The sequence below is a fragment of the Benincasa hispida genome, chromosome 3 (assembly GCF_027475165.1).
Source record: "Benincasa hispida cultivar pf3 chromosome 3, pf3_genome.v1.1, whole genome shotgun sequence".
Lineage (NCBI taxonomy): Eukaryota > Viridiplantae > Streptophyta > Magnoliopsida > Cucurbitales > Cucurbitaceae > Benincasa > Benincasa hispida.
In genome coordinates this window covers 69297514-69310247 of record NC_143480.1, presented here as the reverse complement: position 1 = coordinate 69310247, position 12734 = coordinate 69297514, and the positions used below count along the sequence as shown (strand labels likewise).

Below are 12734 nucleotides of genomic sequence, written 5' to 3'. Positions count from 1 at the left end.
CTATATAAAACTAATTTATTAATAATATGAGAATGTACAACTAATTTATTAAGAATTTATGTATAAAATTATGAAAAACAATTCAAATATTTAAATACAATTGAATACGTATGAAGTAATGAAAAATCATCAAAGATTTGAATAACTCTAATCCGTTGTAAAACCATAGAAAAAACAATAGCTTGTTTAATAAACCATAACAAAATCTAAATCGATGAACACTTTGTGAGAATAACAAAAGTTATGACCATTTTTTTACGAAGTGATATTTCTTTTTTCCAAAACTTTAAAATAATAGAAAAAATAGTATGCAAAACTAATTTATTAATAATATGAGAATGTACAGCTAATTTATTAAGAAGGTAGGTATAAAATTATGAAAAACAATTCAAAATTTTGAATAAAATTGAAGACGTATAAAGTAATGAAAAACCATTCAAAATTTGAATAAAATATATGAATAAAATAAAATATAATAATACATGGATATTTACAATATAAATTTGGTAGAAAAATCTGAATATTTAATTAAGGTGAGATTAATTCGAAAAATGTTAAGAAGAATCTAAAATAATAATAAAATATGCATGACCAAAATTAGGAGGACATTTATTAAGGAATATCAACAATGATTTGTACTCGATCCTGTTTTTTATTCTTCAATTATGTAGTATTTGTATTTGTAGTTTTATCATTACTAACTACTACGAACTAGATAAAAAAAAATCATAAATTTAGGAATTTTTAACTATATGCATGTCACGTGAATTACCATAAATTTTATTCTGGGATAGTTTAGTCATTTTTAGGATGAAACCTTGAATTTTGCATAGCTACAATTTCCCTTTCTGGAAATGTAATCTAAGCCCATAATCGAAGCCCATAACCGAAGCTCTCTCAGCCACGGCAAAAAATGCCTACCTTAAACCCTAAACCTCCGTCGTCGACCTCATCGGAGAGAAGACGGAAATGAGAGGAATCAATGGAGTGGTGAAGAAGGCTTTAGGAGACATGGAATTCACCGCCGGCGGTGGAGCCGTCAATTGGTTCCCCGGCCACATGGCCGCAGCCACTCGAGCCATTCGCCATAGACTGAAGCTCGCGGATATGGTCATCGAGGTCAGGGACTCCCGAATTCCCTTGTCCTCGGCCAACCAAGACCTTCAGCCTCATCTCTCTTCTAAACGCCGCGTCATCGCCCTCAACAAGAAAGATTTGGCTAACCCTAATATCATGCATGTAAGTCACCACTCGACCATGCTATAGAATGTGAAAATCATTTTCAAATTCTGTATGCTTTCGAAAAACGAGTTCTCAATATATCTGCTGACTATGTATGTATTCGTGGGTTTGTGTATGTTGAATGATAGATATTCGAATGACAGAGATTCGGTTATTTGTCACGTTCTTCTTCGTCGTTTTCGCTTTGTTGTCCTTACGACTTTAATTTTGCAGAAATGGGTGCACTTTTTTGACTCATGCAATCAAGATTGCATACCAATTAACGCTCACAGCAAGAGTTCTGTTCGGAAGGTATTTTCACTTTCTACAGTACTGTAGTGGTATTAGTTTACAGGTTGCAATTAATCTGGAGGTTCTAGCTTCTGATTTCCTGTGATATATTAAATTGCTAAAACTATCAAAGATTGCATATTTTGTTGATGTATTTTTTTTCTTTGGATGATATCTTGATGGCACTTGTTAAGTTATTTATTCCTTTCACTTTAAAGATGAAAACGGATGATTTTGACAAGTTTTTAGCCGTTTAGATTTTTTTTTATTCTTTCTGTTTTAAATTTAGAACTAAATGCTGATGAGTTTTGTTCATGTACTGGCATGTAAACTTGAAGTGATCCTTTGACAACTCTTTAGACTTCTTTTTGTAGTTGCTTACAAATTTCATCTCAATGTCCAATTGACATTTTGACATAAGTGTATTGCAACAGCTTATTGTTTGATTGAGTGTATTTCAGTAGTTCGTATTGGAAAAGAAGAGAAGAAAAGAAACACAGATTTACGTGAAAACCCTAGATCAGAGAGAAAAACCACGATAGGAGAATTTTTATTCTTTTAATTTTTCTGATATATAGTACTCAATACAGGACAGGTATAAATAACCAAACAGAGAGAAACCCTAGACAGTAGATACTGAGGAAAAGACTAAAACGCCCTTAGGGCTAAAACACCATTTCAACACTCCCCCTCAAGTTGGGGCATAAATATCAATGAGGCCCAACTTGCTGATACAAGTGTCAAACATCTGTCTAGGTAAGCTCTTAGTCAGAACATCCACAATCTGTTGACTGGATGGAACATAAGGAACACAAATACTCCCATTGTCAAGTTTCTCTTTTATGAAATGTCGGTCAATCTCAACATGTTTGGTTCTGTTATGCTGAACAGGGTTATTGGCAATATTAATAGCAGCCTTGTTGTCACAGTAGAGTCTCATCGGGTCATGACTCTCTTGATGAAGATCTATTAATACCTTCTTCAACCAAATTTCCTCACAGATACCCAAGCACATAGCTCTGTATTAAGCTTCGGCATTACTTCTAGCCATGACGCCTTGTTTCTTACTCCTCCATGTAACGAGGTTTCCCCATACTAAAGTACAATACCCCGAGGTTGACTTCCGGTCTGTAGCAGAACCGGCCCTCCGAGTCAGTGTAGGCTTCTATACATCTTCTATCATTTTTCCTGAACATCAAGCCCTTCCCAGGTGTTGACTTTAGATATCTCAGAATCCGGTTAACAGCTTTCATGTGTCTCTCATATGGGGCTTGCATAAACTGGCTTACCAAACTCACCGCATATGAAATATCAGGTTTGGTATGCGAGAGATATATCAGCTTCCCTACAAGACGTTGATATCTCTCCTTGTTCACTGGTACGTCGTCTACTGAGTTTACCAAACTTTTGTTGACCTCAAATGGAGTATCTGCAGGTTTACATCCAGTCATCCCAGTCTCTTGTAGAAGGTCTAACGTATATTTTCTCTGAAACACTGAGATCCCTTCCTTTGACCTTGCTACCTCCATGCCTAGGAAGTACCTCAAGGAACCAAGATCTTTAATTTCAAACTCCTCTGCCATTTTCTGTTTCAGTTTGTCAATTTCTACAGAATCATTCCCTGACAGAATAATATCGTCAACGTATACGATTAACACTGCTACTTTTCTTGATGCTGACTTCTTAGTGAACAGGGTGTGATCTGAGTGACCTTGAATGTACCCTTGGGTTTTGACAAAGGTAGTAAACCTATCGAACCAGGCTTTAGGGGACTGTTTCAGACCATACAAAGACTTCTTTAGCTTGCACACCTGACTCCCAAACTGTGCTTCAAAACCTGGAGGAGGGGTCATATAAATCTCTTCTTCCAACTCACCATTTAGAAACGCATTCTTTACATCCAACTGATATAGAGGCCAGTCTAGGTTTATAGCAATAGAGAAAAGAACCCGAATAGTGTTGAGTTTTGCAACTGGCGAGAAAGTTTGAGTAGTCCACCCCATATGTTTGAGTGAACCCTTTCGCGACTAATCTGGCCTTATATCTGTTGAGAGTCCCATCATATTTGTACTTGACTGTGAACACCCATTTGCACCCGACGGTTTTGTGACCTCTAGGAAGAACAACTAGATCCCATGTTTTGTTGGTTCTGAGTGCCCGCATTTCTTCCATGACTGCAGCTTGCCATTCAGGAATTTCCAGAGCCTTGTACACATTTCCCGGGATAGTCACAGTGTCTAGGCTAGTGGTAAAAGCCTTGAATCTTGTTGACAAGCTACTGTAAGATAAAAAGCTTTTCATAGAGTACTTGGTGCAGGACCTTGTTCCCTTTCGAAGGGCAATTGATAAGTCTAGGGTGGCATCAATTTCACTGGTCTTGTTACCTTTTTCCTCTATATTCATCTGTTGCACATTTTCAGTCTCCTGAACATCATCTGGAGGAAATTCATTGTTCTCATCCTCCCTAATTTTGTCAAGAGTCGCTGCATCGTCAGTGTTCACTGTACTACTTTCAACAGAGTTATTATTATAAAAAATATGGTTACCTTGAGTTGTCTCTGGTTCTGACTCTTGAACACTCTCCGGTGGAGCAGCAGGGGAAATTATTTCCTTTTGTAGATTCTTCCGATAGTAGGTTATCCAAGGAACTTGTTTTGTAGGAAGGACGGGATTGTCCAGAATGGGAGGGCCAGGATTAGTGTCAGAAGGGCCAGGAGGATTAGTGTCAGAAATTGGTTCAAGAAACAAGTCTACAGGAATGGAATAGGTGGATGACGTGTTAGTCTCTTCACTCGAAGTCTCCCCTTGAAGAGGACTAACAGGAAAAAAATGTTTGTCTTCTTGAAATGTAGCATCCATGGTGACAAAGTACTTTCGAGAAGATGGCTGATAACATTTGTAGCCCCGTTGATGGAGTGGATACCCAACAAAGACACATTTGTTAGCCCTAGGAGCGAATTTACTGTGGGAACCATGATTATGAACAAACACCGTACATCCAAACACCCGAAGAGGAACATCTGGGAAAAGCCGGGTAGAAGAGAAGAATTCTTTGAAATGGGCTAAGGGAGTCTGGAACTTGAGGACACGGGAAGGCATTCGATTAATGAGATGGACTGCAGTGAGTACAACATCGCCCCATAGGTACGAGGGTATGGATGCAGGAATCATGAGAGCCCGAGCAACCTCAATAAGGTGATGGTTTTTTCGTTCGGCCACCCCATTTTGTTGTGGGGTATAGGCACAGGAGTTCTGGTGGATGATACCTTTAGAATTTAAAAACTCACGGAGGGACTGATTAACAAACTCATGGCCATTATCACTCTGAAGGATAGCAATTTTGGTATTGAACTGGGTTTCGACCGTGGTGTAGAATTGCTGAAAGACTGTAGTCACTTCAGATTTATTCGTAAGAAGGAACACCCGTGTAAGACGAGTGTGATCATCTATGAAGGTGACAAACCACCGTTTACCCGACACGGTTGTGATATTTGATGGGCTCCACACATCACTATGTATCAGGTGGAAAGGTTGAGACGGTTTATAAGGCTGGAAAGTAAAAGACACCCAAGGTTGTTTTGCACGAATACAAACATTGCAAGATAAAGATGAAATATTAACATTACGAAATAAATACTTCATATAATGAAAATTCGGATGTCCAAGACGAAAATGCCATAACAGGAAATCAGTTTTAGAAATAGTAAGGGAAGAGAGTAAACAAGTGCTAGATAAACTCCTAGATGAAGCATCCTCTGAGAGGAAGTAGAGCCCCTTACTGTGTCGGGCAGTGCCAATCGTCTTCCCCGAGCTCAGGTCTTGAAACAAAACATTATCCGGTGACAAAACGACTTTACAATTCAGGTCTCTGGTTATTTTACTGACAGATAGCAGATTATAAGATATCTTCGGCACATGCAGGACATTCTGTAAAATCAACCCTTGAATAGGAGATAAGTGAGCTTTCCCAACAACGGAAGCAAAAGACCCATCTGGAATTCGTATTCTCTCATTTCCCGCACTTGGATCATACGAGAGGAATTGATCAGATGATCTAGTTAGGTGGTCTATTGCTCCTGAGTCAAGGATCCATGATTCACCCCCTTCGACCAAGAAACTAAAGGACCGAGAAGTACCTGATTGAGCAACCTTGTTGGTTCCAACCATGCTGGACTCTACCTGGTTGGTGGCTGATGATGTACCATCCCCTGTTTCACTGACAAGGGCCCGACCGGTTTTTGATTTATCATTCGCAGACCGTCGCTTGCCATTTGGTGGGCGACCGTGTAACTTCCAGCATTGATCTTTGGTGTGCCATGGTTTCTTACAGTGCTCACAGATGGGTGGGGGTTTTCTGTTTTGTTTGTCGCTCTCTAGTCCCGAAGATTTGGCTCCAAACGCTGCAGAATCTAAGTGGTTGTTGTTAGAGCCATTCATAGCTCTAGTTCTGTCCTCTTCTAATCTGACCTCTGAGCATACTTCCATTAGAGACGGTATTGGTCTCTGTCCCAAAATCTGACTTCGGACACCATCAAATTTAGGGTTTAAGCCAGCCAAAAAATCGTACACCCGATCTGCCTCCTCAATCTTTGAGTACTGAACTCTGTCAACAGGACAATTCCACACGACCTCGCGGCACTAGTCCATTTCTTGCCATAACAGGGACAATCTATTGAAATAAGACGTTACGTCAAGAGTCCCTTGTTTGCACTCATGAATATGTTTCCTCAAGGTATAAAGATGTGAGGCATTTTGCCTTTGTGAATAGAGCTTCTGGACAGCTTCCCAAATATCCCGAGCGGAGGTGGAGTACAGAAGTGGCTTTCCGATCTGGGGTTCCATGCTGTTTATCAGAATTGAGCGAAGGAGAGAGTCCTCTCCTTTCCATATACGTTCCTGGGGATCACCGGGATTTGGTTTTGGTATTTCGCCAGTTAGATACCCAAACTTGTGAGGTCCCTCAAGGACCATTCTTACCGATTGGGACCAAGAAAAGTAATTCTCACCGTTAAGTTTCTCACCAATAGACATTCCTGCAGAGTTCCCCACAGATCCAGACATAATATTTGCAACAGGTAAGTTAGAGTAAGCATTTACTGGTGTTTCTGAGCATAAAGAAAAGTCTGAATGTGAATGAAAACCAGTTGTAGGATTTGTCGTGGATCTGAGGGTCGAAATTTGCTGCTGTAAGTTGGCCAACTGCTGTTCAAAACCAACAGTTCCACTAGAATATGGCATAGGTTGGTTTTGCCCATAAATCCCTAGAACAGTAGCTTCATTTTGGCTCGAGGACGGACCAAAAGAAGGGCTGGGAACTGACTGACCATACTGGTTCGGATGGACTCGGTTTGGTTGAACCGGCTGGACCGACCGAGTAACTTGGGCCATCCACGGGTGATCTGGAACATACGCTAGGGCTGGCTGTTGACCTGAAAACGGAGGCTGGAGATCGTCTGTATACCGCCAGTCACGGGTGGTGGTGTCAGCCTGAGCAAAATATCCCGAGGGTGAAGGGTTTCCGTGCATCAGGGGGTTCTGAGGCATGATCTGGTGGGTGCCGATCGGGTTTGAGGAGTTTTGTTGGAGGTTGGATCGGGTCTGAGGCAGATGGGTGCCGATTGGATTTGAGGCAGATGGGTTTGAAGCAGAAAATCCATAAGGTTGTCGAATTCCAGATGGGTCACTCGGATCTGAGGCAGAAAATCCAGATGAGTGCGGATTTGTGCGCCGATCTGGTCTGAGAGTTCCGGTGGTCGAGTCTGCAACGGTAGTCCACTGGTTATAAATTGGAGGATCAGGTCGGGTCTGGCTAGAGGTTGGATCAACATAGATTTTAGGAGTTGAGGCATAGCGGCGTGAAAATAATGCTCAACGGCTTCTCTTATGGCTGCATCAACTTCAGCGTTCATGAATCCCTTTGTTCCAATGGAGGTTTCTGTTAGAGTCTCTGGTTTGTTCTCATCAATGATGGTCAGGGTTCCGTCGCCATGTTCTGATACCATATTGGAAAAGAAGAGAAGAAAAGAAACACAGATTTACGTGGAAACCCTAGATCAGGGAGAAAAACCACGATAGGAGAATTTTTATTCTTTTAATTTTTCTGGTACACAGTACTCAATACTGGAGATGTATAAATAACCAAACAGAGAGAAACTGAAGAAAAGACTAAAATGCCCTTAGGGCCATTTCAACAGTTTGTTTGTTTAACTTTGTGTATTTCAATAGTTTATTTATGTTATTTTTCTGCTAAAAAGATGTACATAATTTTTTATTGATGAAAAGCTTCTCGAGCTTGTGGAATTTAAACTAAAGGAAGCAATTTCAAGGGAACCTACTCTTCTTGTTATGGTCGTTGGTGTTCCAAATGTCGGGAAGTCAGCTTTAATTAATTCAATCCATCAAATTGCTTCTGAACGCTTTCCAGGTAATACTTTTTTGGAACAATATGGCAATTTCTCTATTATATTGTACAAATCCTGTTCCATTTGGTCTGGAGGCTTTGTTTATTGGACTTTTTTGGTTTCAATAATTTTTCATAGTGCAGGAGAAAATGAAGCGAGCTACTGTTGGTCCCTTGCCTGGGGTTACTCAAGATATTGCTGGCTATAAGGTAGTTTTAATCAACTACACATCATTTTTATTAATCAATTTCGACTTTTGCCTCTCCCCTTCTTTCTGCTTTCGAAATGAAATCTTATGATCATGAAGTATTAACCATTTGCAATTCTTTTGATGTGCAGATTGCTCATCAACCTAGCATATATGTTCTAGATACTCCAGGTGTATTAGTTCCAAGTATTCAAGATATAGAGACGGGGTTAAAACTAGCACTTGCAGGTTGTTTCTAGTTTATAAAAGTTACTTTTTATTTTTCTAACAACATTTTATTAAGCTATATACTATAGCTCTTTACGTGCATTGGGATATGCGATAGAGGAGTGATGTAATAATGTGAAATACTGATCGTGTGGTGGATGCAAGTTAATTATTACTGATGCTGAAGTTGCAAATATGGACTATATGATAAATAATTACTCACAAACTCTGACAACATAGACAAGATTTATACCGTATCTTGTTAAATTATTGTAACTTTTAGTCCAGAGCTACACAATTTCAGGGAATATGGAGTCCTCATCCCCTACCAACCAAGCCCATCTTGCAAGCTTTAGCAGGATCACAACTTGCGATGGATAATGTTTGGGTTGGAAGTTATGATTTTATTTCCTCGTGGTATCTTTCTGTTTGTGGGGAGGTCTGATTCTTTCTTCATGTGGTTGGTGGATTCCAGTTACCACAACCCCACTGTAGCTTCTTTGTTTGGATGCGATATTTCTGTTTTCCAATCTTCCGAATCATGCAATTAGGTCTCATCCATTAAGACTATATGGTTTAGTTTTCTCTTTATTTTAGTATTGCACCATCACGTTGATATCGACTATATTATTTACTACATCTTGTAGACTGACGCTGTAACATTTCACAATCACGTTTACTATATTATTTACTGCATCTTCTTGTAGACTGATGCTATAACTCTTCACATGGAAGCAGGATCTGTCAAGGATGCAGTGGTGGGTGAGGAGCGTATTGCTCAATATCTACTGGCTGTTCTAAATTCTCGGGGGACTCCCTTCCATTGGAAACATTTGAATAACAGAAGAATGGAGGGTATTCAATATGAACCAGAGGAAAGGCACAGATTTAATCTTAATGACCTCCAGCCAAAAAGGAGGGCTCCTCCAAATAAATCTGATGTGTTATACATTGAGGTAAGGAAAGAATTTCTTATTCGACTTATTGACTCCTAGAGTGTCTGTGGCTTCCTATGTTACACAGGATTTTAACGAATAGTAGTTTACAATGGGAGGGAGGGAATTCCAGGTCTAGATAGTTCACAAGAAACAGACAAAGACGTTAATTTTTGGTCTCTGAACAATATCATTACAGTGCTTCCTCTTAGATTAGTGAATTCGTTGGGCTTTGGTCTACTAGTTTGGATATATATATATATATAGTGATAAAAAGTTAGATTTAATTTTCTTAAAAAGTGTACTTTTTCTCTTATTTCTCTGAGGAAAGAGTTTCTTAAATAGAAGAAATGCCCCATTACAAATAAGGAAAAATAAAATACAGTAAATATAATACAGTAAATACAATAAATACAATGGAGAATTTCACAAAAAAAGGAAGTAATCAGCACTCCCCCTGAAGCTGGTTTGAAGATATCATTCATAGCTAGCTTGTCAATCAAATTGTTGAATTGCCACTTGGAAGACCTTTAGTTAACACATTTGCAATTTGCTCTGTTGTTGGAAGGCAGGGAATGCATATTATTCATGCATCAATCTTCTCCTTTATGAGATGTTTATCAACTTCAATATGTTTTGTCCTACCAAGAAGGATTGGATTGTGGGCAATGGAAATTGTTGACTTGTTATCACAATAAATACATATGGACATTGTCTGAGAGAATTTTAATTCTTCCAATAGTTTTCTTATCCATATGCCTTCACAAAGACCATGGGCTAACACTCTAAATTCTGCTTCAACACTACTTGCATTCACACTTTATTTTTTACTTCACCAAGTAACTAGATTTCCTCCAACAAAAGAGCAATAACCCGAAGTGGATCTTCCATCAGTCGTGCTGTCTGCCCAATCAACATAAGTGTAAACCTCAACATGTAGGTGGTCATGCTTCTTAAATAATATACCTTTTCCTAGAGTATCTTTTAGATATTTCAAGATACTATAAACTGCATCAAAGTGAACTAGCTCGGGACAATGCATGAACTGACTTACCATACTAATTGCAAAAGCGATGTCAGGACGTGTGTGAGAGAGGTATATGATTCGCCCCACAAGTCTTTGGTACTTTTCTTTTTCTTTTTCTTTTTCTTTTACCTTTTCTTCAGTTGCAACTACCAATTTTAAATTCTGAGTTTCTGCTATCTTGCAACCAAGTAAGCCTGTCTTGTTCAGTAGGTCAAGAATATACTTCATTTGGTTGACAAGAATGCCACTTTTGGACTTGGCAAACTCCATGCTTAGAAAATACTTTAAGGTTCCCAAGTCATTTGTTTGGAAATCAATAGGAAGTGTCGTCGTCGTTTTTTTTTTTTTTAAAAAAAAAATTAGTCTTGTCTCATCATTACCTATATCTGCGGGTTGTCTTTTTAGATTCCTTTCGCTTTTCTAATGAAAGATCGGTTATCGGTCAAAATATATGCACACGTATGGATGTATATCCTTATCCCCTTTAACATCCACTACACTGAAATCCCTTTCCTCACGATCTTCATTTCAAACGACTCTTGTTTGACATAGGAGGTGATTAAGTTATTTTGTCCATCATTTCTTGCTTTTTGTATAACCTCACTTTTATTGCACTTTATATCCGCGGATAAACCAAAAAAGAAATCTGTTTATACTTATTTTCTGATTCATTTGTTCAGGATCTTGTAACAGAAGTTCAGCGCGCTTTATACACAACTGTGTCAGAATTTGATGGTAACGTCGAAGATGAGAATGATTTAGAAAGTCTTATAGAAGTGCAGTTCGAAGCATTGCAGAAAGCAATGAAAATACCTCATAAGGCGGCGGAAGCTCGTTTGAGAGTATCAAAGAAACTACTTACTCTATTCAGGGCGGGTAAGCTTGGTCCTTTCATCCTTGATGATGTCCCTATCACAAAAAAGTCTTAGTAAATTAAAGTTCTTCGTGTTTTGTTGAAGTGGCTTTATTTTAACGATATTTTTAGGGTAAATTGTAAATTTCATTTTCAATTTTGTGATGAACATGAAGGTTGTGTAAAAATTAAGTGGTTCTGCCTGATAAGATAACCATAAAGTTTTTATTGTCAAGAAACTTTTGCCAATGAGTTGTTTTAATTATTATTTATGTTTGGAAAACTACTTTTTTTAGTCAGAGTTTGGAATAACAAATGTGTTTGGTCTTTGGGTTTTCAAAACGTACCTTTTTAGTCTCAAATTTTTAAGAATTGGTGTATCCATTAATTTTTCAAAATTTATTTTTTAAGTACCCAAGTTCTTAAGAATAGGTTTAAAAGGTTGTTCAAGTATATATTTTTTAAAATTATTTTATATAATTATATGATATTTTGAATTAAAAAATGTTTAATTTTAGAGAGGAGATAATTTTTAAATTAATTTTCTAAGGTTATTTTAAAATTATTTTTCTAAGATAATTTTTTAAAATTAATTTTCTAAGATAATTTTTTAAATTATTTCTCTAACTTTCAATAATAATAATAAAAAAAGGTATTGTAGGGATTTTTTAAACCTATTTTTAAAAACTTGGAGCTAAAAAGATACATTTTGAAAACTTAGGGGCTAAATGCATTCATTGTAAAAAACACTGGGATCTAAAAAGGTATGTTTTGCAAACTTAGGGGTAAACACTTCTCCAAAATTTGAGGAATAAAAGGATAATTTTTTCTTTAATGTATATTTCTCATTTTGATGAAATGTCAAATTGATTCAATTTATGATTTTCAATTTCCTTCCCATTCACCACCTTGGAATTATGATATAATTAATAGAGGTAGTAGCTTGTAGTATACATTGTCAACTAATTGTAATATACTGGTTTTGTTAGCGTATTTTGATTATGTTTATTAGTTAATATTAGTGTGAAGTTGCTAGTTCTGTGCAACCCAGGCACGCGCCTGCCTCAAGGGTTGGACCAGGAGATATCAAGAGTTTGCTCTATGCATGATCTCCATTAGAACTACTTTGCTGGGTATTCCACGAATACCTACTTTTTTACCGATGGTTAAGACATTGATGTCGATATTGATATCAAGATTTCCATTTTACTGATATGTTGATAAAATATCAATGTCAATCGATATTTTTATAAGTCACGAAATTTAGAAAATTTATTTAGATTAATAATAAAGTTGTTTTTACCTCCAAGCTAAGTTATAGATATTATTATTAGTAGTCAGATTCATATTGGAGTAAATAAATGACAATTTTTATATTTTACGAGCATATATAAAAGATGTTGGAGATATCCATGGATATTTAATTTTGATGTTGAATTCTTTAATTTATGGATATATAATGTATATGTTATGGATATATCAATGGATATGTCAACAAATCCATAAATATTTTCATCATTCTTTTAATAGTATCACTTATTTGTGCTCTTACTCTGTTTATTGTTTACTCAGATATAACTTATTTTCCCTT

The 12734-nt window shown here is 37.4% G+C and overlaps 1 protein-coding gene across 2 annotated transcripts; it reads left to right on the top strand.

The window, feature by feature from the left end:
• The first annotated feature begins 863 nt into the window (after positions 1-863).
• LOC120074487 (P-loop containing nucleoside triphosphate hydrolases superfamily protein) lies at positions 864-11382 on the top strand. Of its 2 annotated transcripts, XM_039027622.2 has the most exons (7): positions 864-1239; positions 1456-1533; positions 7795-7936; positions 8052-8122; positions 8253-8349; positions 9067-9284; positions 10971-11382. In XM_039027622.2, the coding sequence occupies exons 1-7, from the start codon at positions 970-972 to the stop codon at positions 11217-11219; spliced, it is 1125 nt and encodes a 374-aa protein (XP_038883550.1). In that variant the 5' UTR covers positions 864-969; the 3' UTR covers positions 11220-11382. The 2 variants fall into 2 exon arrangements, with proteins under 2 accessions (XP_038883550.1, XP_038883551.1); XM_039027623.2 differs by lacking the exon at positions 7795-7936 and having other exon boundaries at positions 8057-8122.
• The last annotated feature ends 1352 nt before the right edge of the window (positions 11383-12734 follow it).

Bases quoted from the DNA above. Each gene is read 5' to 3' on its own strand.
- LOC120074487 (XM_039027622.2), top strand. From the start codon at position 970: ATGAGAGGAATCAATGGAGTGGTGAAGAAGGCTTTAGGAGACATGGAA. The intron at 7,937-8,051 runs GTAATACTTTTT...AATTTTTCATAG, and splicing joins TGCTTCTGAACGCTTTCCAG to TGCAGGAGAAAATGAAGCGA. The intron at 8,123-8,252 runs GTAGTTTTAATC...TTTGATGTGCAG, and splicing joins AAGATATTGCTGGCTATAAG to ATTGCTCATCAACCTAGCAT.